Raw genomic sequence first — 22,449 nt, 5'->3', positions numbered from 1 at the left:
GTGACAAAGTGACTCTTCTGCAGCATATTTTTTCTGTCCTCATTTACCATTTCAGACTTTCATGTTTGATTTCCTAAATATGCTAGACACAAGGACATCCCAATGGAGACAGTTTCCATGTTGAGTTACAGGTTCTTCTCCATTTTATTCTTTACCAGTCCTTTCCACAACACTACTATTCCCAGACCCCTACAGTTCATAATTGAGATGGAGTACACAGCAACTCACCAAACCTTTTAAAAGAGGGAAAATACACAAGAAGCTTAATGCAGTTCACAGACTATCAGAGACATACAAACAGGTGCCACTCAAAAAACTGCCTGCCTGAAACAAATACAGAAAACCTAACCATCCAGCTATTTGCACTTTGAACCTAGAAACTTAGGAAACCATCCTATTATTTGTATATCACAATAGGATTGAAAAGCAATGTCCCAAAAGCCTTACATTCGGTTGCTGCAAATAGTGCAATCGTTTAGCAATTGTGCAATTGTAGATCTGTTTAGCAGATCTACACCCACAAATAATCCATACCGGTCCTTCAAAATGATCTATATTAACTTGAGGAAAAAATAAGAAGAAATTCCTAGCAATCAGTACCTGGCAAACCCATTTCACCAACTGATCCTTTTTGTCCTGGAACTCCTGGATCCCCTGGGTATCCTGGGGGGCCCTGATCACCTTTTGGTCCTATGGACAACAGAGAAATTAGGAGTCCCATGCATTAATACAGTTTAAAATACCTGACAAACAGTCTGTCTGCTGTTAGCTTCAGACATACCTGGTTGTCCTGGAGTACCAGGTTCACCATCCCTCCCTGGAATTCCTGGTTCTCCATAATCCCCACGTAGCCCTTTTTCTCCTGTTGCTCCATGGTCCCCTGGACACCAAAAAGACAAACATAGTGAGATCAGTTTTATCACAGTTTACTGTAATTACATATAATAATCCTTCTGGTTAATTTTTGATCACTCTGCTGAACAAGGAAATGGATGAGTAAAACACAACTCTCCAATCATTAAACCAAGGAAAAGCTAAAAACTATCACAATTTTATGGGTGTCTGTGCAAATTACAAAGCAAGTGTATCTGTAATTTATATCTATAAAAGAAATTGGAATTGATGTGTGTTTGAGTTACATTAATGAGTTATTTGAGAAATGGCAGACAAAATCAGGTGTTAACAGAAACTTCTTATTCGACTGTTCAGCTAACTAAAAAGGCACATGTGGGCAACTAGTAAGCAGCCAGAAATTGGATGCTTTCTCTGTTCCATTCAATCTTTAAGCACCTTCACAAGGCTTGATCTCTTACTCTGTACTGTGCCTCTTCTCCAACTTTATGTCCATGCTTTTTGGTCATAAACAATTCTGTCAGTGTTGCACAGAGCTTCAGGACAACAGGTTACTGAAGACAACTCACTGAAGGTTTTTAAGTAAGCAGCTTTTATTAAAAACATCTCAAGATGTCCAAACCCAAACTTTTGCGTTAGGCATCACTGAGAATATGACAAAAATTCTGTGTCTTCTCTGCACAGTTTGTATTTCAGAAGCTTTTAAAAACATTACTGCGATATTCATGTCTAGAGGAATGAAGGCAGCCAAAAGATCAGCAAAGTTATGGAGTATAACTAACTAAGTTATTTTTCTCTGCTGGTAATAGGGTTGAAGAGGATGAGATAAGAGCAGAAAGTTGCAGGCTGGAATCTGTTTGGAACCTACTCTTCCAGACTGTGTGAGCCAGGCCAATCTTTAGACTGTATGTGGTCAGGAAAAAGTAGAGCATAGAAGTTTGCAAGCATGCATTATTAGCGCTGGAGAGATTAGTAAATTAGAAACCAAAGAAATTAACCATTTGAATTTCTCAGCAAAGGTTTCTTTATTTGCATGTAACCAGTGTGCCTAATTTAGATTTCTAGAAATAAAATAAAATTAATCATCCTACATGCCAGTAGTAGATAAGGAAATAGTGAAAACCACAACCTATGTGGTTTTAAGACTTTACAAACCACAAGATCAGAAACAAATGAGAAGAAACAATCTAGATGAAATCTTTATAGGCTGGGAGCTTCATTAAAAGTACTTTCAGAAGCTGCATCTCAGCTGAAGGGTAGATGTACTCCATACTTGCTCATGCCCTCCCCTGCAGTCCCTGGCTGCCCAAGCTGCAAGGCACTACTTACCCACATGCCCAGGTTTCTCTGAGACCCAATCAGAACACGTGAGCCCAGATCTCCTTCTAACAATTAGCCAGGACATGGAGAAAAGAGGTAGCTAAGACTGGGATACTCTCCTGTTTCCACAGTTCAAATACAACATAGTATAGTTATTAGTGATTCACTGTCAAACTGGAGAGGAGTCTGCCCTGGAATACACTGATGAAATGTACAGATGTCACCCAAAAGGAAAGGCTCAAAAAGAGGACAGGATTAGACTACAGAAGGATTTTGAAGAGTTCAAGTAAAGCTTGAAACTCATCACAGTGAAAATCAAAAGTGTGGTACACCATATGTGTGATAAGGAGAAGTCAAAAAGATGCATACAAAATGAAAAATTATTACACAGGCAGTAGTCCAGAGCTAAGGGACTAAGAATTACAGCTAATCACAAACTCAGTCAGCTGTTGTTTCAAGAAAGGGAAATTTTATTCTAGCCTGACCTGAGCTGAAGTACTTTGCTTGTTTCAGCAATGTGCACTCTAACAAGGATGAGCCAAATTGGGAAGAAATCAGAAAGTGTAAAAAGAACAGTAATTGTTTCAGAAAACATGATATATTATTAAAGCCTGACGGATTTGGTTGAGAAAAAAATGAAAGACTACATGATCTCAGTAGCTCCCTTCTAAGCTCCACACTTCTACACTATTTGAACTAAAAAAGGTTACTATTTATTAAAAACACTTACGGTTTTTTTAATAAAAAGTAAATTATGATAAGAAGAACATATTAAAGAACATATTAAAAATATGCAGAATATACACAATTTTTTCTTTTAAAAGAAATGAAGGAGAGAAAATTATTTCTAACAACTAATTTATCAACTAGCAATAAGAATAAAAATCCAAGAAGAATGCATGATCTAAAAAAGCTAACAAATCTATAGCCATGAAGTTTCTAAACAGAAAACTGATTGCCTTTCTCCTGCATACTATCAGATGTTTATAAATTTATATAAGTTGATCTCTTGGTATCAGTGGCATAAATGCATTTCTTTTCTGAATTTTCTTCAGGTCACAAAGAAACACATGTCAAAAAAGGCTGCTCACTTTTTTTCTTACACTATCAGTTGATCTTCATGGCCACAACTACATGTTTTACATGAAAGACAGCTTTTCCCTTCTGGAAAGCTCTATTCTTACTTCTAAAACTTCTTTTCAGAGAGTCTTCTGATTAAAGAGGTAAAATCAATTAAAAAAGGACAAATTGAACCTCTTCTATTCAACCAAAACCCTATTGCTCTGTGATTAATCTTTGTTTCTATAGAGTTGAAAAACACTAGGAAAATATCTACATTTGCTGTGTGAAATTCTTTAATCTTATTTTAAAAACTTTGCCTAAAACTAACACAAAACTGAATTCAAAGTACTGCTGTTTGGTAGTATATGAGTGTTAATTACACTTACTCACAGTCAGAAACTAAAGTTACCTTTTTCTCCTTGATCTCCCTTCTGGCCTTTGAGGCTAACCATGTCCATGTTGTCTATTGTTCCAGGTTTTCCTGGGAGACCAGCTTCACCTTTATCTCCCTTAACACCAGGATCACCCTGTGGTCCAATTACACCTTTGAAACCTTGGCTACCTATAAAGAAACAGCACTGAATGTTACAGGGGCATATAAAACTTTGCAAAAATATTTAGTAGACAACAACAAATTAAACTGGCTATTTATTCAGATTTTTAGCACCAAATACCATGTTCTGGAACAGCTCCTATGAAGTGGTTTTTTTTATACTTCACAATAGCTCTGTCAAAAAGTTGACATATTTTTCCACTTCACAGCCATTAATTTTAGACTCTGGAAACAATAAGGACAGGAGTTTGGCAGTAACACAGAGCATTATCTGAGGCTCTTAATTAAGACCTTCCTGCTGGCTTTTAATAATTTCAAATATTGTATTATTCTTGGAGTAATACCTATAGCAGCCCCACACCTAGCAAACTCTTATGTTGTTGAAGAATGGATCAAAAATCATGCCTTGAAGCCCAAACACGACAGTTCCTAGGATATGGCCTGGTACAGTGTTTCTAACTCAGAGAGAAGTTACCTGACATAAACTATTCCTTAGGTCAAGTATAATCTTTATATTTGGTTATTTCCCAACTTCTGTTGGGAAAAAGGTGGGTTTTACAATTTTTATTTTGAGAAAATCACTCTCTTACCTTTTTCACCAGGTAACCCTCGATCTCCAGCTGGTCCAGGAATTCCTGGCAATCCAGGAGCTCCCATAACTCCCATTTCTCCTTTGGGTCCTGAAGCCAAAGGAGAAGAGTGAATGAAAAAAATTAAGCAGGAAGTGTAAAGAAGTACAAGAAACAGAATTATTTACTGCCTATCATATTAGGAATTGCATTACTTAAGGAAAAATGGGACAAAGAAGATGATTAAACAAAAACAGCCCAATAGAAAAAACAACAGTAAAAACAGCATTATGAAAACTAGAGAAAAACAGTTTGTAACGGGTTTTTGACAAATTCTTAAAACTTCCTATTACAGCAAACAATGCTGTCATTAACAAAGGCATTATTAAAACCATACTCTGTAACTAAAACTGTGCAGAATAATCTCCTTTCATTATTACAGGAGAAAGGCAGTTCCTTCAAACTGCTGGATTTGATCCATGCCAGGACTTCAGCAGCAGTTCAGTTACACGTGCACAGAGCTGCTTTACTGATTTCAGTCCATGTGTTTTCCCAAGCTTGGGCTCTCTGATGGATCAATTCCTAAATGAATGTAAGAGTATGCTACCACAACTTAATACAACAGTTGTCAAAGATGCTAGTTTCTAAGGGGCAGGGTGTTTACCTGCTGATCCTTTCAGTCCAACAGCCCCCTGTGGACCTGGCAGGCCAGGTAACCCCACAGAGCCCGGGACTCCTGGCTGGCCCTGGCTGCCTTTTTCCCCTTTCGGTCCTGGCATATCTAGACCTGGGACACCAGGGAAGCCCCTTTCTCCTTTTATGCCAGGAAACCCTAGGAAAAACAGAAGATACAGGATTAGTCCTTAACAAAGAACAAGGAACATCATCAATAAGCATACCTAATCATGTCCACCTGTGATTCACAAATTACATGGCATGGAGGATGAAGACCCAAAGGCAGACAGCAGAACCAGTCCTTATTTCCTAGGAGAGGCTTTGAACCTGTATCTATTACCCACCAATGACCCAAGGAGACCAATCCAAACACCAGCATCCTCTTAAGAGGCCCACCCTGCATTCTGGACCAGATGGAGGAGGCCCACTAGCATGTCCCCCCATTCACCCCCACCAACCTCATAATGCAGAAAGGTCTCAAGCAACACTTTTACCACTGTTATCCACTTATGTCAAAATTCTGCTCCTAAGCACCATCATGGGAGTATTCTCCTCTCACCTGGTGGTCCCTGGGGTCCTGGCTGCCCAGCAGGTCCTGGCAATCCTGGAGGGCCCAGCCCCGGTGCGCCTGGAGGGCCCTGCAAGCCTTGGAGACCTGGGAGACCGGGATCACCTGCAGGGAGACAAGAGAAATATAGACCAAGCATTCTCTGATGCTTGCTTGCTGAAGATGCAAGACAAGGTGTTCTGGAAGCACGTGGCCAACAGGACCTCATTCAGCCTCCAACACCTCCAAGCCTGGGCTTGGAGGAAGGGCTGCTCTTTGCTGCTAACATTTGCTACTGGTGGGTGGTAGGAAAAAATGAGAAGGAAAAGGGGCAGTTCCCTGAGATATCAGTAGGATATTTCAGTGATGAATAGACTTTTTGCTGCATCTACTGGAGAGTGACTTTAAAAAGAAATACAAACACAAAAGTGTATTTTTCCAGTGATGTTACCTCTGAATCCTTGCTGTCCAGGTATGCCCGGAAAGCCTTGCTCGCCACGTAAGCCAGGCAGTCCTGGATTTCCCTTTTCTCCAGGGATGCCAGCTGGGCCAGGGGGTCCTGGCAATCCCTTAGGGCCAGGGAGACCTACACCAGGTTCACCCTAGCCAAAGAAACACAATAGATTAGGAATCAACACATCAAAACCAGTACATAATTTGCTAAATTTATTTAAATCATGCAGTATAGGGCTAATGTATAGACCTCTATACATGACTTCAGGAGAGACTTGTAAGCCCTTTAGTGTTAATGTCAAGTATTTATCCATCTATTCTGTCCCCTTGTGTGCAGAGTGGGAAACATAAAATGAAAGAGAATTTGGCCAACTTTTCATGCATTTTTCTTTGCACATGTTCCTGTTAACATGGGGAGTCACAGATAACACTACCAGCAGCTGACATCTACCTTTTGGCCTTGTAAACCTGGAACTCCTGGCAAACCATCCAGACCAGGGGTTCCTGGAGTTCCTGGCAGACCAGGTGAGCCAGGCTGACCTTGGAAACCTATAAAACAAAACAAAACATTTCTCACATCATTACTGTCTCTCTCTGAAAGTGACCTCTGCTGTTTCTTCAGGCCTCTAACTGAACTATTCACAGGGATGTGTTAAAAAAGATCTGTGTAGTCAAACTCCTAGGGATGCCAGTACTCAAATGTCCCAATAAAGATTCAAATGCTGATGTTTGTGTGGCAGTTGGCTTCTGATGAGAAACAACCACTCAGAAGAAATAAATGCTGAGTGTCTCCTCTTAAATAAATAGCCGTGTGGGTTCATCTCCCATCTCCCTTGTGAGAAACAGCCTTCAAAACTGGGTTCCCAAAGTCTTCTTCAGAAAAATGCAACTTAATGTGTGGGACATCAGACTGAGGGATGCACAGTCTGTGAATCAATACCTTCTGTGCAATACAGACCTTGTGACACGTTCTACATGTCCCACTGTGGGTTGCATACAGAAGGTTTCTATCCCACACCTAGCCCATGAACTGCACCTTGGGAATGCAGGAAGGAATACCTACAACATTCTGCAAACCCAGAACAACTTCAACAAAGATTGCACTCACTCCACACCAGCACACGCACAACAAATTCAGACGAAGCAGGCAGAAATCCAACTTTTAGGCTAAGACCCAGAATGTCATTGGGCAGAGCTGAGTTCATGGAAGGGTCCTTTAAAGAAATATATTTAATGTGTCATTCCTTTCTTCTGGCATCGAAGTACAAACAGCAATTCTTTTCCAGATACAATGGGCCTTTTCTGTTCAGGTCCCAATGCAGTCTCAGAGGAACCAGACATGGTTACAGAGAAAAATATGCCCTTTCTCCTTATTAAATTTCTGACCCTCCCAGTTCATTGGTGTGTGGAATCATAAGAAATAATAATGAAGACACACAAGAATTTTGGTGATTGAGGTGGCTGCTGAAAGTTCAGTCATCTAGCTCTGAATGAGCAGCAGCACATCCTCAAAAAATCTAAAACTATAATATGAACATTTAGTCTCCCTCTAAGCTACTTGCATACCCTTACATGGAGGTAAGGTCATGGAGGTAAGACTACTCTTATGTTGAGTAAGCTGGAGTTCTAACCAAACCACTCTCAGCTGTCTGGGACCCAGCAAAGCTGTAAGCTCTGGCCCAAAACAGTTGTAGTTACATCAGCATATTATTTTGACCAATTACACACAGTGTTTTTGATCTCCCAGAAGGGTCATCTCATCTCAGCAACTTCAGTTGCTGCAATGTAAGATGCTGTACTGTATCACTTTCTATTCTGGCAGTAGCTGTGACATTGTCTGTAGCTGCACCACTGCACTACACAAAGCAAGTGTGCATCGAAAGAATGCTCACTGTGGTGCTGGTTGACCTTTGCAAGGGAGCTTCCTCAGCTGCACCTCCCAAATCCCATGCAGCTATGGCTGGATGACAGTGCAGGCCTCCATCCACACTACAGTTACACCAGCTCTGTTAGATGGATAGCTTTATCTTACCTTTGGGACCGGGAGGTCCAGGGAACCCTATACCTGGCTGCCCGACAGCACCTTTTTCTCCTGGTAGGCCAGGTCTACCTGGAAGCCCAGGATTCCCTTTGTCACCTTCGCAAATGAAAACAAGACAAATGTTAACACAAAGGCTAACTTCCGGGGAACAGAACCATTTTAATAATCAGCCAAAGATTAACAAACTGCTGTACCTTGGGGTCCAGGGAAACCAGGTGGCCCAGGAAGGCCATCTGCCCCAGGAGGTCCAGGGAGAGATATAGTTCGTCCTGCTTCACCCTTTGCTCCTGTAAATGTAAAGTTATATTAGAGTACAGGAACAGATGAAATAAAACAAGGGAGTTCTACCTTGACAGCATTATTAGTTCATCCATACCATTACAAGAGACTTGTTATGAAGTTTTTTTGGTAGAAGATTCATAGAAAACTAGGATGACCCTAAATATCCCATTTTGCCTAGCAAATTCTTCAAGAGAACTGCCCTCAAAAATTAGCAATTATACTGTTGAAAGCAAACACTGATTTAAATTAGAAAGTCTTTTTATTTCAGGCTTAAATTCTGATGATCCTCTAGGCTGTACCACTTAAAGGGCACAAATTTTAAAATCTTTTTTTGGTATGTTTTTAAGCACATTATAGCATTACCTGGAAGTCCTGGTAAACCTGGGGTTCCAGCAAAGCCTCTGTCTCCTTTTTCACCAGGTAATCCTGCAGTACCTATCCCAGGTGGGCCAGGAAAACCTCTTTCACCACGCACTCCAGGGAATCCAGGCTGGCCAGGGGGACCACGTTCTCCTTTCAAGCCAGCTGTACCCTAATTTTTGGAAAGTGTAAGTGTACTTCTTGCCTAGCTGGCAAGACAGAACACATCATCCTCTGAATACTTTGTAACTGGGATTTAGCACAGGTGCCTGTAATGTTGAAAAAAGTGGATTTTTTCTACTGGGCTCAATGGAAACAGAACTAGGTTCCATGTGGAATAGCACATGGAAATCACATCTAGCAATGCAGCTAACTGGAACACGTAGTCCATGTTTCCAGTAGTGGATCTGGGAGCAGATGTGAGCTCCACTTTCAGCTCCATATCATCATACATCAGCTGAACTCTATCAGTGCAAGATTTTGAAGCATTCATTTCTACAAGAAGAGAAATATGCTACAACGGACTTGAATCTTGTATTAACAATTTCTACTTGGATAACTGAATTCAAATATCAGGTAAATCGTTCACACCAGTTCTCACTATCAAGCTGTGAGAAAGGCAGAAAGGAATAAAACTACTGTCCATGTCCAAACCTTTTCTCTATGGTCCTGACAGTAACAAGCCATGCTGAATGCATTTGGATCAGATCACTTATTTGCATGACATGCAAAAAGAAATGGTCAAAATCTAGCTCTGAAATAGTCTGTTGTTGAAAAACTGTCTTCCTCATTATTTCCAGTGAAAATGGAATCTTCTTCTGAGGAAGAATGTACTCCTCAAGGTAAGTAATAGATGTGGAAAAATGAATGAGGCAAATATACATAAAGCATGTATAGGGCACAAAAGCATGTGAATTCTGATCTGAAAGACAGAATGTATAGCACAGCAAGTAAACATAAATAAACACACAGTAGGACAATACGTAAACATAAAGAAACAATCATACCGCTGCTCCTTTTGGACCCTGGGGACCTGGAAATCCATCTTTTCCTGGTCTTCCTTCTCTTCCAGGAATACCTGGTTGTCCTGGGAAACCAGGATCTCCCTTTTCCCCTTTCAGGATAGAATCGTAAGTAAAATCTCCAGGTTCTCCTTTTGCCCCAGGGCTGCCCATAAGTCCTGGAGTACCGGGGGGGCCCTGAAATTTTATAAATTCAGATGTCATCAGTTGCCCTACAAACCCTTCAACTGATACAAAAGAAAACAAACCTCCAAAAACTGAAGTTTAGACCCAAATCAAGGGAACCACCAAGTTTTTGGCTGAGGAGGTCAAATGAGAATATTTTCCAAGACACAGAAGTCTTGGAAGCAGAAAGCTTCTCCCTGGGTAGTTTATTAATGACATTCAGTGGATGTGAATACATGTGTTCCTTCATTATTAATATTTATTGATTTTGAACAGCGGACACAGTCAGCTGGTAATAGCAAAACACTATGCACAGGCTCGGAAAATAGTTTTGTAACCTCTTCTGGACAGAAATCATCTACCTAATGGTATACCTACAGGATTTCCAGAATTTCAATTTTTCCCTACATATTTTCTAGGACTTGAATGAACTTTTCTTATGGAAACAGTCTCTATAATTTCTAGCGAATCAGAGCTGCTCACTAGGGTAGTGAAACACAAACTTCATGGGCAATGTCCACTACGTACAGCCCATGTGTGCCCTCCACTTCAGCCTGAACCAGAACATGGTCACTGGTAATCTTTTCATTAGCATTGGAGTGTTCTGAATCACACTCTGATGTTCTGGCATGGCTGTAGACAATGTCAGCTTGCAAGGCTGGCCTCTATGTAGTTTTTCCAAGTTAAATTATATGCTGGATCACCACCTGGCTGAACTTTGAGGAGCAAAACAAGCTTAAAAGCATTCAGAACAGCAGCCAGTCCTTGTCTGATTAAAGACATGAACAGAACTTACGAGGCAATAAAAGTAAAATATAAAGGTGTGGCAAAACGTGCCAAGAACAAATGTCAGACAACAAAAAAGCTTAAATACATTAGAATGTCTTCCATTTTTTTCCCACTGTTTATTTCATGGATTCCATTGATACTATAGTACATTTGGTCACTAGGTAATGTGGTGGTCACTTGGATAAAGGATTCATCTTAGCGAACTTTCATTGGCTGAATTCAGGCATCAAGGCTTTATTTATACTTCAGGGAGAGAACCAGATTCCTTGAGTAATGAATTCATACAAGTGGGTTTTTTTTTACTTCTGAAGTAAAAAAAAGTTGAATCACCACTGGTGATAGAGGGAGCTCGCATAACTCCAGTGTGTGATAAACGTGAATGTCACTGAGAAGTTATGTTGTCAGAAAGGATCAGCTGCAATGAAACAGCTTTGGGGAGAAGGGGTCTGGGAAGACTCAGTCTATTCACACTAGGAATGGTGTTAAAACCCACATTATGCTACAGGAACAGGTATGCTGAGGTAGGTTTTCATAGCAAACCTCAGTGTCCATAGGGGCACTTGAGTGGACTGTGACAAGATCAAACATAGCTGTGGTAGTATACTGCTCATCTAGCAGTCATCTGTGTTACATTTGAGACAAGTGTTACACTTACGGCTCTTCTGCTTCTGGCCTTACTGAGAGACATGCTGCTCTTCCTCAACATAACTTACAAGTAATCTTATAAGGATGCTACCCACTTTCACAGCTTTCCTTTATTTCTTCAGAAGTATTTAACTTTCCTTCTTACTAACTGTTTTACAGAACATGCTGCGGACACTCCCCAAAATCTTCATTAACAACCTGGATGCAGGACTTGAAGGAATACTAAGTTCACCAATGACAATAAACTGGGAGGAGCTGTCAGCTCCGTCGAGGGCAGAAAGGCCCTGCAGAGAGACCTCAACAAATCAGAGAGATGGGCAATCAGCAGCACAAGGGCAAGTGCCAGATTCTGCACCTGGGATGGGGCAATCCTGAACATGTGGATAGACCAGGGAGTGAGAGGCTGGAGAGCAGTGCCACAGAAAAGGACCTGAGGGTCCGGGTGGATGACAAGCTGAACCTGAGTCAGCAGTGCCCTGGCAGCCAGGAGGGCCAACCCTGTCCTGGGGGGCATCAGGCACAGCATCACCAGCCAGGCAAGGGAGGGGATTGTCCCACTCTGCTCTGCACTGGGGTGGCCTCACCTTGAACACTGTTTTGGGTGCCACAATATAAAAAAGACATTAAACCATTGGAGAGCATCCAGAGGATGGCCACGAGGATGGTGAAGGGTCCTCAGGGGAAGCCTTATGAGGAATGGCTGATGTCACTTGATTTGTTCAGCCTGAAGAAGGGGAAACTGAGGGCATATCTCATCACAGTCTACAACTTCCTCATGAGAGGACAAGGAGGGGCAGACACCGATCTCTTCACTCTTGTGAACAATAACAGGACTAGAGGAAACAGCATGAAGCTGAGTCAGTGGAGGTTTAGGTTGGATATCAGGAAAAGGTTTTACATCCAGAGGGTGGTTTAGCACCAGAAGAGGCTCCCCAGGGAAGTGGTCACAACAGCAGCCTGACAAGAGTTCAAGAAGCATTTGGACAACTCTCTCAGGACATGGTGTGATCTTTGGATGTCCTTCACATGACCAGGAGTTGGACCTGATGTTCCTGATGAGCCCCTTCCAACTCAGCATATTCTATTATTCTTTGATTCAAAATTCAGGAAAACTGCCACAGTATGCTGCATGCTAACATTATATTGCTTACACTACACCAGATGGCACTGTTTCTCTCTCAATATATTTGTACTCAACAGCAAAGAGTTATTGGAACAATTCACAAAAAGATCAGGGAAGACCTGCATCTGTTTCCTGAAAAATCCTACTCTTTACCCAGCTCCACTGCTTAGCTTGCTCAGACAGAAAGTCACACATCCTGCTGAGTTCTTATGACGGATAAACTCAGAAGTATAACCAATATCTCACAGGTCTTTTTTAGGTCTTACAATTCAAGCCCACTTCTTCCTACTGTATTTTATTAGGCATAGTTAACCTTAATTTTATCATATCAGTGCACTGGTTTTTGGAGGTTTGTTTTGTTTTTAAACAGAACTATTACACACCCACACTGATACACCAATCATCACATGTTTTTTGATCACATGCCTAGTAGGACATGTAGTATTTGGCAAGGCATTACTTACAGGTACCCCTGGAAGGCCATCAAGTCCAGGTAAGCCTCTGTCACCCTTGAAACCCGCTTGTCCTGGGAAACCTTTACAGATAGACAAAAATATAGTTTAATTTATTACATGCTTTTACAAATAGCTCATTGTATGTGAATTCCTTGTGATCCCTTTTAAAGTGTCTCATTCCATCCCCAGTTAGATCAGCATAATGCTGCTAAAGCCAGTGAAGCTGTCTTGGTTCATGCACTCATGTGTTACATGTCTGCATTAATAAACTTGGAAGTTGATGATTCATTTGACTTAGGAATGAATTCACCAATTCATGTAACCAATGCAGAATTGAAACTACCTAAACCACATTCATTTTTCTGAACAGCCACTAGAACAAACATTAGGTATAATGTAATTTTTGGCATGTGTCACTTCTCTCATATGGTAGCAAAAAATATTTTTTTTTTTGGGCTACAGAATTTAGTGCTGCAATTGGAAACAAATGTATGGGTCATTGACAAGCCTGGGCACATAGGCAAATGGTTCCCACATTATTTCTCACTGTGAAAATATTTGGGCCACGATTTGCAAAGCTCCTTCATTGTGGACAGATTCTCCTTCCATGGTTATTCTGGTTGGTTGTATTGGAAATCTGGAATCAGGCCAAAAATAGGAATATTCCACCCTCCTTTCATTAGTCCTTTCATTAATTTCACAAACAATTTGATTAGTGGGACAAAAAGTAATTAATTTTATTATGTATGCTGCATTTTTTAGAATTTAGCCTACATAGCTCATTCTTGGGTAATTAAGGAGTTTTTACCTGCTGGACCTGGTGGCCCTTGTGGTCCTGGAAGTCCAGGAGGTCCTACTTTATCACACAAGGCACAGGCTTCACCTTTGTCACCTGAAAAAAGAAAACAGCAAAGCGCTTGAATAACAACAAAAGATTCAATACTGCAAGCAGTTGAATTCAGGGCAAATGTCAATTTAATACTTAAATAAATTTTTACTTCTAATTCCATGCTTCAAGGAGAAAATATCAGCAAATTGATGTTCAACATTCTTTAAAATTTTTAAAGGAATGGCGTGAAAATCAATGTAAGTCTTATCCTAGGGTTAATATTGAAGAGAATGGTTAAAGGGGACCAGGTTAAAGAGGATTAAAAAGAATAAAAGAAATATTCTTTTCTTAATATTTTCTGGGTATAGAGAAAATAAAATTATTAAAGCAGAAAAAGGAAAACTTCTGTAGTTACTGTAATTTTGCAGAAAAACAGTGAACAGAACGAGATAAGGAAGGATCAATCATCAAGTAAATGGGTACAGCTCATTTTTTTTAAACATCCATTTAGTCAATACTGCTAAAACATGCAGTTAACAGTCCTATTTACAGAATCAGAAATTTAGGTTGGAAAAGACCTCTGAGATCATCAAGTCCAACCTATGACCAAATAGCACCATGTCAACAGACCATGGCACTCAGTGCCACATTCAGTCTTTCCTTAAACACCTCCAGAGATGGCAACTCCATCACCTCCCTGGGCAGCCCAGTCCAATGCCCAGACACCCTTTCTGTGAAGCACGGCTTCCTAATGTCCAGCCTAAGGTTGTTCATAGGTGTTAAAATTTTATCTTCAATTATACTCATGGCAATGACTCATAAACCATTTTCATTCTCAACTCCTCTGCCCCTCTCTAAATCTTCATCTCAGAATTCACATCTTAAATTGCCATGAACGGCTCACTTTCCATTGCATGGGGCTATACTCAACCCTTTCTTTCTTTCTTCCCAGCTCCTTTTGCAGCAGTGGGCCATCCTTTATCACTTCCCGGCAATAAACAGGCCAAGTGAAACACATCACACAATTCAATACACAATATCCTTCTTTACCCACCAGAGAGTCCAGAAACATCTTCCATGTCCATTAAGTATTTAACTAGCTTTAAGTACACTTTGTCTGGATCCAGTCTAATTTGCTCAGCCTCTTTACATACCCAAGCTCCAGGCTAAGGATCATTAGAATACAATCACTTTAAAATATTATTACCTTTCTCTCCCATCTCTCCTGGAAATCCATCTCTTCCTGGAAGTCCAGGACTACCTGGTGCACCAGGTTCTCCCTGCTGGCACTGATCAATTCCATCTGAAATGAAAATGCAATAAAGCATATTGTTTTGACAAGCGCAAGTTTCCTTTATAGGGTTGCATTTATGTCATACCTGAAATATTACCTATGAAAAGTGCTAAGTCAGGATAGCATTTTACTCCTTTATTGGATTTACTTGAAAAAATTTCACTGGGATTCTGTATTCTTATTCTTAAGAAACCATGAGAATTACAGCGAAAATACAGGCTCTGCCATAAAAAGGTTACAAACAATTTCAACATAAAATCTATTTTCATTTTAAGTTTTGGCTTAGAAAAGTACTGTGCGTGAAAAACTGATGTTTTGACCCTGAATAGAATGGGAAGTATTAATGTTCTGAAGAAATTCATTAAGAATGTGTTTTTGTACCCTGACTTCTGTTTTCAACATTTTAGAAAACTTTCTAGATAAGAGCGGCTTTTCACCATCTATTTAACTTCTATTTAACTTTTTCATACCAATCAAGCTTCCTGAAGACAACAAACCTCCTATGTTAGTATCTGAAATAGGTAACCAATGAGAATATTTAGCAGGCTTGATATAAGAATATGAATAGTGCTTGTTCTGTTTGATGATACGATGCAAGATCTGACCCAATATAATGTGACATCATTCTGGCCATAGCAAGTGGTCAAAATGCTAATGTGAAGTTTGGAAAGCAAGTTAAATGAAAAAAAATTGCTTCCCATTATGGACTTGGAGAAAGCTAAAGAAGTATCTGGGGAAGGAGCAGAATTAAGCAATGACAGTAACTTGTGTGAAAAACAGGAGTTGCTCTTATTTTTAGGAAAATGTAGTATTTAGCTATTTAATTCCATATTCTACATGCTGGATTGTACCGCTTCACTGGCAAATACAGCAACAACTAGGCATCTTCACCTGTTTTTGAACAAAGTATCTTTGGTTTAGGAATTCCATAGAGAATAATGTTTCTTTCAATAGCTTTAAAGTACCTAAACTATTGTAATAGGGATATCATTCTTGATGTTGAAATGATAATTTAACTCACAATGTCAGTATCACTTATAGCCAAAGCTTTCTATCAAAGAGTTAAAACAGCAGTTGTAAGGAGCTATTTAGCATGGACCACTTCCACAGGTACTTGGTTATTGCTTCATTGCAGAGAAAAACAATTTTTCTCTTTAAAACTGCTTTATTACAATCTAATAAAATGTGTGTAATGTTGTTACCATTACTACTGATATTATTATATAGTTTTCACATCATTACTGGCTTTTCATTTACTCTATAAAGCAGGTGTTTAGCCTGATCTAGTGGGTGGCATCCTTGCCTATGTCTGAGGGGTTGGAACCAGATGGTCTTTAAGGTTCCTTCCAACCCAAGCCTTTCTATGACCCCATTCTCCTCAAAGGTAATTTTATTTTACAATAAAAACTTCTGGCAAATTAGTACCTCACACTGCAGTTCTCACATCTGTTCAATCTGTTACACAGACTGGTACTGCAGACTTGTAAATCGTGACACTGAACAGCTATCTTTTATGCTGAGAAGAGTATTAGTATCTGCTATTGTTTTAATTGAAAATACACAAGTATCACTAGGTTGGCACAACAGGACACAGAACAAATTAGTATGTGTTAAGGTCAATTGTTTGGTTATATTCTAAAAATTCACAATGAATTTTGCAGAAACTTTAAAAGCATTTATTTAGCAAAGAATCCTTGTCCTTTCCCAGTAAGGAAATAAGTGGCGTCCTGCATTGAGCAACAGGTTTTACTCAGTTCATCAGCAACTCAGCTATGTTTCTTTCATGACACAGATCGGTTTATCAACGACTCAGATATGTTTCTTCCATGGCACAGACATATCCTGATAATAGCTTTTATAATCCTGTCTCTTTCTTTTCTTAATGTGCATTATGGGCCTTCAATGTGAAAAGCAACCAAGGACTTTACCCACCTGTTTTGCCTGGAGGTCCTGGTGGGCCAGGCAACCCAGGGGGACCTGGCAGACCATCTCTTCCAGGGATTCCAGGTGAAGGAAATCCTGGAGAACCCTTTTCACCTTTTTCACCTCTCTCTCCAGGGACACCAGGTGATCCTACCCTGTCTGGAATTGGTCGACCTTTGGACAGAGTAAAACATACATGTAAAAATGACAAATGAAGAGACAGCAACATTATCAACACATTAACTTTCATAGGGTTTTAGAGAGAAATGGAGAAATGTTAGTGCAAAAGAGAAAAGGGACTATTTAATTATTGGTGATTTATACAAAATTGAGTTTATATACTCACTGCAACTGAGAGAAACTCACTTCTGTTAGGTCCCTAGACAAACACACCTAATCTGTATCAAGTGCTTTTCTGAGATTTAGTTGGACACCCTTTTGCTGGGTAGTAAATAGTTGCAACACTGGAGTTAACTTAGCTACTGCATCTAGAAACTACTACACAGTTCCTTACCTCATAACAAACCAAATCTAAAACATACCGAGAAAGGGAGGGCATGTCTGAAAACTTCAATAAATAAGTAGTCAACAATGCTAGCAGATTTCAGGAATGCTAAAACCAAAATGGTTTGTAAGAATAATAAGTGAAAAACAGCCAAAAAAGAGAAGCAATTAAACAACTACAAAAAATCCTACTTAAGATCTCCTTTTAGCTATTTGTACAGTCATGCAGGTCTTCATATTTTAATAACTTAATTCACAACTCATCACTACACTTGATCACTAAAACATTTTGAGTCTTCTGCAACACTGCAGGAAGATATGGAAGTCCCACAAAGCTCAGTTTCTGTAGCATAATCACAGCCTAAGAGCAATCATTACAGCCTGGGGCATATAGCATCTTCTCCCTAACCTGTGAAAGATTTCCTGGAAACTATCTGACTCTGGCTCACATTAATTTCATATTTAGCTCACTGTCAAGTTAGAAAATGAAAGCAAGGAAGGTAATAGTATCACTGAAGAATGCCTTAAGAGTCTGGTGTCCACAGATGATTTGCCTAATTTTCAAAAAGAAAATATCATGGTGTAGTTCAAACACATGTACATGTACTTATATAGATAAAAGCAGTGTTTCCATGGATGTGAAGATGTTAAGACTCTGAAAAGGGCAAAATTTTTAGGCAAAAGAAATAACTTTTATTAGAGCAAGTGACATAGTCAAAAACAGCAGGAAGCCTTCAAGAATGACTTTGATCTAGTATTATATCTTCCTACAAACCTTGTTTTATTATACCTATGCAAACACATACAGAGCTGAAATGAGAGCAAGACAAAGACCTACATATGAGCATACATACTCAGGTATACATGCACACACTCACACACATTCACATTTAACAACTCCTCCTGCCCCATGCAGTCATACTCTCTGGGCTATCTCTGACAGACTGTGTACTGCATTTTCAATTTCAGCAGAAAGTTATCAGGGCAGAACAGAAAGAACAAGGCTGGATCACATCAGAGACATGAGAAAAGCAACCTACAGGAAGTGTCTGCAGGGATAATTACACCCTGGAGAGGTCACTGCTTGGGTGTTCAGAAAGTCCGGCAGTAGCTGAAAGCAGCTAAGGAGAATATCCCTCAGGACTGTTCACTCCAGAACACATGAAAAATGTGAAAAATTCAGTGGTCATAATTTCATACCTGGAGGTCCTGGGATTCCTTGTGCACCAGGGAAGCCTTTAGAAAGAGAAGGTTTCAATTAGGCAATGAATTCTGCAATGCCAATGAAAGTGAACTTTTAGGAGATATTATTTAAATTCACATTCATGCATATTCAAATTCTGAATCAAATTTGAAATTAAATAATCTATATATATCTTCAAGAAATACATTCAGGGAAAGGGTCCTGCTGTGTGCCAACTTTCCCAGTGATTTTTCTTAAATTGGCTAAGGTCTGTAATGGGGAAAGCCAGCAGGTTTTTCTTGATTTTCTGTTTACTGAAGCCTTTTTAAAAATATACAAGCCAATCTTTAGATTAAAAATAAGCTACTGACTTTTACAAAGGAGTCTCAAGATTCTCTACATTATTACCCTCCTTAAGTTCATGTTGATTTCCATACTTCTTAGATCATCTTGCTGAATTATTTAACTACCATAAAAACTTATCCCAGTTTATTATTTTTCATCTATAATTGAAAGGCAGTCTTAGTTACGCTGAGAACCAGAAGTGTCCTACAAGCTACTGCAAAATATAATAACCTAAAAACAATTAAATAAATAACTGGAACATTACACTGTCATATAGACCTCCTGAGCACAGACAGTACAATTTTAATTTCCTTTAGTGAGAAAACTGAAAGTATAACTCAATTAAAAAGACAAGACAACATACATACCTTTTTCACCTTTTTGACCTTTCAGTCCAGGCAAACCTGAAACTCCAGGGTCTCCTTTTTCACCAAAGGTATCTACTGGTCCAGCATCTATCACCTAAATCACAGGACAAACACTAGAAACATACAACTGAGCCGTCATATCTCCCCCATCTTCATCTGATGGTACAGAGGCCATTTTAGTTTCATTGACAATTTTCAGCAGTTTTGATTATACTTGCAATTTCAGCAAGTGAGAGGCTTGTAGCTGCTGAGGAATTACCAGAGAAAATAAATATTTCCCGTTCTACCCAAATGCCTTCACATCAACTGCAGGATTAAGTGGAGAGCTTTTACAGCATCTTCCTCAAAAAGAATGATGCCAGAAAACAGTAACATGGTCTAAGCACTGATCCACTTGTATTACCTTTTATTTTAAAATGTTATGGTCTGCCAATTTTTGCTAACATTGATCTGAGCTCAATATATAGGATGCTAATATTTACAATACAATATTCAGGAAGTACATACAATTTTCCAAACCAAATTAGCAGATGTTGGGGATTTCTTCCCATAATTGGGAAGCAGCACCACCAATCATCTATTCGTTCCTGACTAACCCCATTTTTTATCTGAGGTGTTAAAAAAATTATAAATTGCTCTCCTGGTTTCTTCTTGTGTACTTCTTGCCAATTTCTCCTCGGGGAGCGATTGCACTGTTCATCACTTGTCTTCCTCAGGTTTTATTCCGCTCTCTTCCTGTTATCTCCCTTTTCATCATGATTATTACTACTACTACTATTAGTATTATTAACTTTATTTTGATTAATAACTTGTTCTTATCTCATGAGTTTTACCTTTTTCCAATTCTCCTTCCATCCCATGCCGAGGAGGGACGGTGAGTGAGCGAGTGGCGGTCTGGCACTTAGCTACCAGCTGAGGTTAAACCACAACTGCAAAGCTGACAGATTTACTCTTTTGATCTGTCTTTTGGATACTGTGTAGTGATTAGCAGCACTTATAATATTCACAGTCCAAAACACTTGAAATTCATATTCTTTGAGGGCTCCTTTCCCAAATTTCACACATACTTTAAAGAACTGCACCCAACTTTTGCTTCCATTAAGGAAAAATATGGACATGACTGATGAGAACAAGATCAGACTATGCATAGTATCTCTCTTTTTCCTCATTGTTTGAGCACTTTGACTTTCAAAAAATTTAAATTTAAATTTATTTTAAGTTTAAAATAAAATACTAATTTCTTTTACTTACTCTTCCTGGAGGTCCTGGATAGCCTCGTTCCCCTTTGTCACCCTAAATCAAAATAGAATTTATGTTTTAAATCCAGATCAGATTTTTCTCCCAACAAAATCAGATTCCCTCAACAAATGAACAATTTGATACAGATTCATAACAACATCCAAATGTACCAAAATCCAAAGTACCTGGAATGCTATAACAACCAGCATTAGTAATTACTTTGCAAGCCTGTACTGGTTTGCACTATTTAAAGAGAAACTGGAGGTTTTAGGGAAGTACACTTACACCTATGCTGGCTGGACAAAGAGCTTGTGAAAATAAAGCCTGCATTAATCAACCCATATAAGAGATCTAAATTGGGGATAACTACACTACCTTCATTTTGACTTTTCCTAGTCTCTGAATGATGACACACAGCTTAGCATTCATTTAGTATTGCTTTATGTGCATTCATTGCTTTAATGCAATCGATGAACACACCAGAAAAGCTATTAAGTCATTCTACGTGAAGGAAGCAAAAGTAGCTACTACTGACCTTTGAGCCAGGCTCCCCAGGTCGTCCTGGAATCCCAAACCCTCCAGGCAAACCCTGTGTGTAGAAGACAGTGAAACCAGAAGAGACAAATATAGGTGGATCTTAGCTGTGGCAGCAGCAAAGCTTAAAAATTTTCGAAGTCACAAATTCACTGAAAGCAACAACTTCAAGTAAACAATTCAGAAGGCTAGAAAACATCAACCATTTATAATGCACAGACAGTTCCTTGTTTCGAATGTAAGAAACAGTACTGGAAATTGAGTAAAATACATACAGGTTCTCCTTTCAGTCCTGGTTCACCATCTTTTCCAGGCTTTCCCTGTAAAACACCAAGTTCCACTCTGCTTAAACAGACAACCACATACATGCAATTTCTAAAAACAGTGGATGAAATGCTAGAACAAAATCATCACTATTGCAATGCATTAATCAAAGTGTGCTAATGCAGCTAACAGAGAAGAGAGTACAAATGGTGAATATGCCTAGTGCTTGTATTACCCAACACCCTACAAGATGCCAAATTACATAAAATCCTGCAAATCTGTTCCCAGATTCAGAAATAACGTAGGTTTCCCTGTCACAGGGTCTTCAAGACAAAATATATCTACAGCACAAGAAACTGGAACCAGATCTGTGTTTTCCTTTCACAACAAAACCTTTCTATATATACACTCTTCAACTTCACAAAACATTAATGCATAGATATTTGGTGGTTCAGTTTCAGCAGAAGGCTTGTAGAGTGGCCCTGTATCAGATTGTGTGGCAATGTACTGGTCAATCCACATCCCTCACACTGAAATTCAAATCACAAGGCAGATGATATGCTAGAAGCCAAAATTCCCTCCCCCAGAGTAAAATTATTAGACCACTGTGTTAACCTACAGAGAGGATTAGATTCCCTTGTTGAAGTAGTCAATAGATACATGATAAATGATCTAGATAGACAAATCTACTTTTCAGCATTTTCCCTTCCTCTGCACCATAGAAGGTCTGGGACATCAGCTTGTACCCTGACTCACTGGAGGCTGGTTTCATTTGGTGCCCCAGAGCTTAGATTGTACGTGTAACATAAGCAATATACGTTTGTCCCATAAACCCAAGTAAATGTAGATACTTAAAAAACAAATTAACAGGGCATGTAATTGTCTAAAACATAATCCCATCAGTTTAGGTCAAAAAATTCTGTCTTAACGCAATTGAAGGATAAAAATGATAGAACAAACATGAACCACCACCACTGAGGTGTGCAGCTATGGTCTCTTATAATGAAAGGTTACAAGTAATTTTTAGTAATTGATTAAAACTATGATCTGCAA

The 22,449-nt window shown here is 39.4% G+C and overlaps 1 protein-coding gene across 1 annotated transcript in view; it reads right to left on the bottom strand.

Annotated features, from left to right (window-relative positions):
* COL4A1 (collagen type IV alpha 1 chain) overlaps window positions 1-22,449 on the bottom strand; it is a 120,536-nt gene that overhangs the window by 22,823 nt on the left and 75,264 nt on the right. Inside the window, exons 16-36 of the mRNA XM_032100569.1 lie at window positions 21,408-21,452; window positions 21,134-21,187; window positions 20,611-20,652; window positions 19,360-19,453; window positions 18,664-18,699; window positions 16,969-17,133; window positions 14,950-15,045; window positions 13,722-13,805; window positions 12,923-12,993; window positions 9,722-9,913; window positions 8,718-8,886; window positions 8,267-8,359; window positions 8,064-8,168; window positions 6,483-6,580; window positions 6,030-6,180; window positions 5,591-5,704; window positions 5,021-5,188; window positions 4,378-4,467; window positions 3,644-3,796; window positions 782-880; window positions 601-690 (exon numbers count right to left, since the gene is read on the bottom strand). Of these exons, the coding sequence (XP_031956460.1) occupies window positions 601-690; window positions 782-880; window positions 3,644-3,796; window positions 4,378-4,467; window positions 5,021-5,188; window positions 5,591-5,704; window positions 6,030-6,180; window positions 6,483-6,580; window positions 8,064-8,168; window positions 8,267-8,359; window positions 8,718-8,886; window positions 9,722-9,913; window positions 12,923-12,993; window positions 13,722-13,805; window positions 14,950-15,045; window positions 16,969-17,133; window positions 18,664-18,699; window positions 19,360-19,453; window positions 20,611-20,652; window positions 21,134-21,187; window positions 21,408-21,452 (2,209 nt within the window). The remainder of the gene's footprint in view (window positions 1-600; window positions 691-781; window positions 881-3,643; window positions 3,797-4,377; window positions 4,468-5,020; window positions 5,189-5,590; window positions 5,705-6,029; window positions 6,181-6,482; window positions 6,581-8,063; window positions 8,169-8,266; window positions 8,360-8,717; window positions 8,887-9,721; window positions 9,914-12,922; window positions 12,994-13,721; window positions 13,806-14,949; window positions 15,046-16,968; window positions 17,134-18,663; window positions 18,700-19,359; window positions 19,454-20,610; window positions 20,653-21,133; window positions 21,188-21,407; window positions 21,453-22,449) is intronic.

Source organism: Corvus moneduloides, chromosome 2 (genome assembly GCF_009650955.1).
Source record: "Corvus moneduloides isolate bCorMon1 chromosome 2, bCorMon1.pri, whole genome shotgun sequence".
Taxonomy (NCBI): Eukaryota; Metazoa; Chordata; class Aves; order Passeriformes; family Corvidae; genus Corvus; species Corvus moneduloides.
This window is presented reverse-complemented; position numbering and strand designations above follow the sequence as displayed.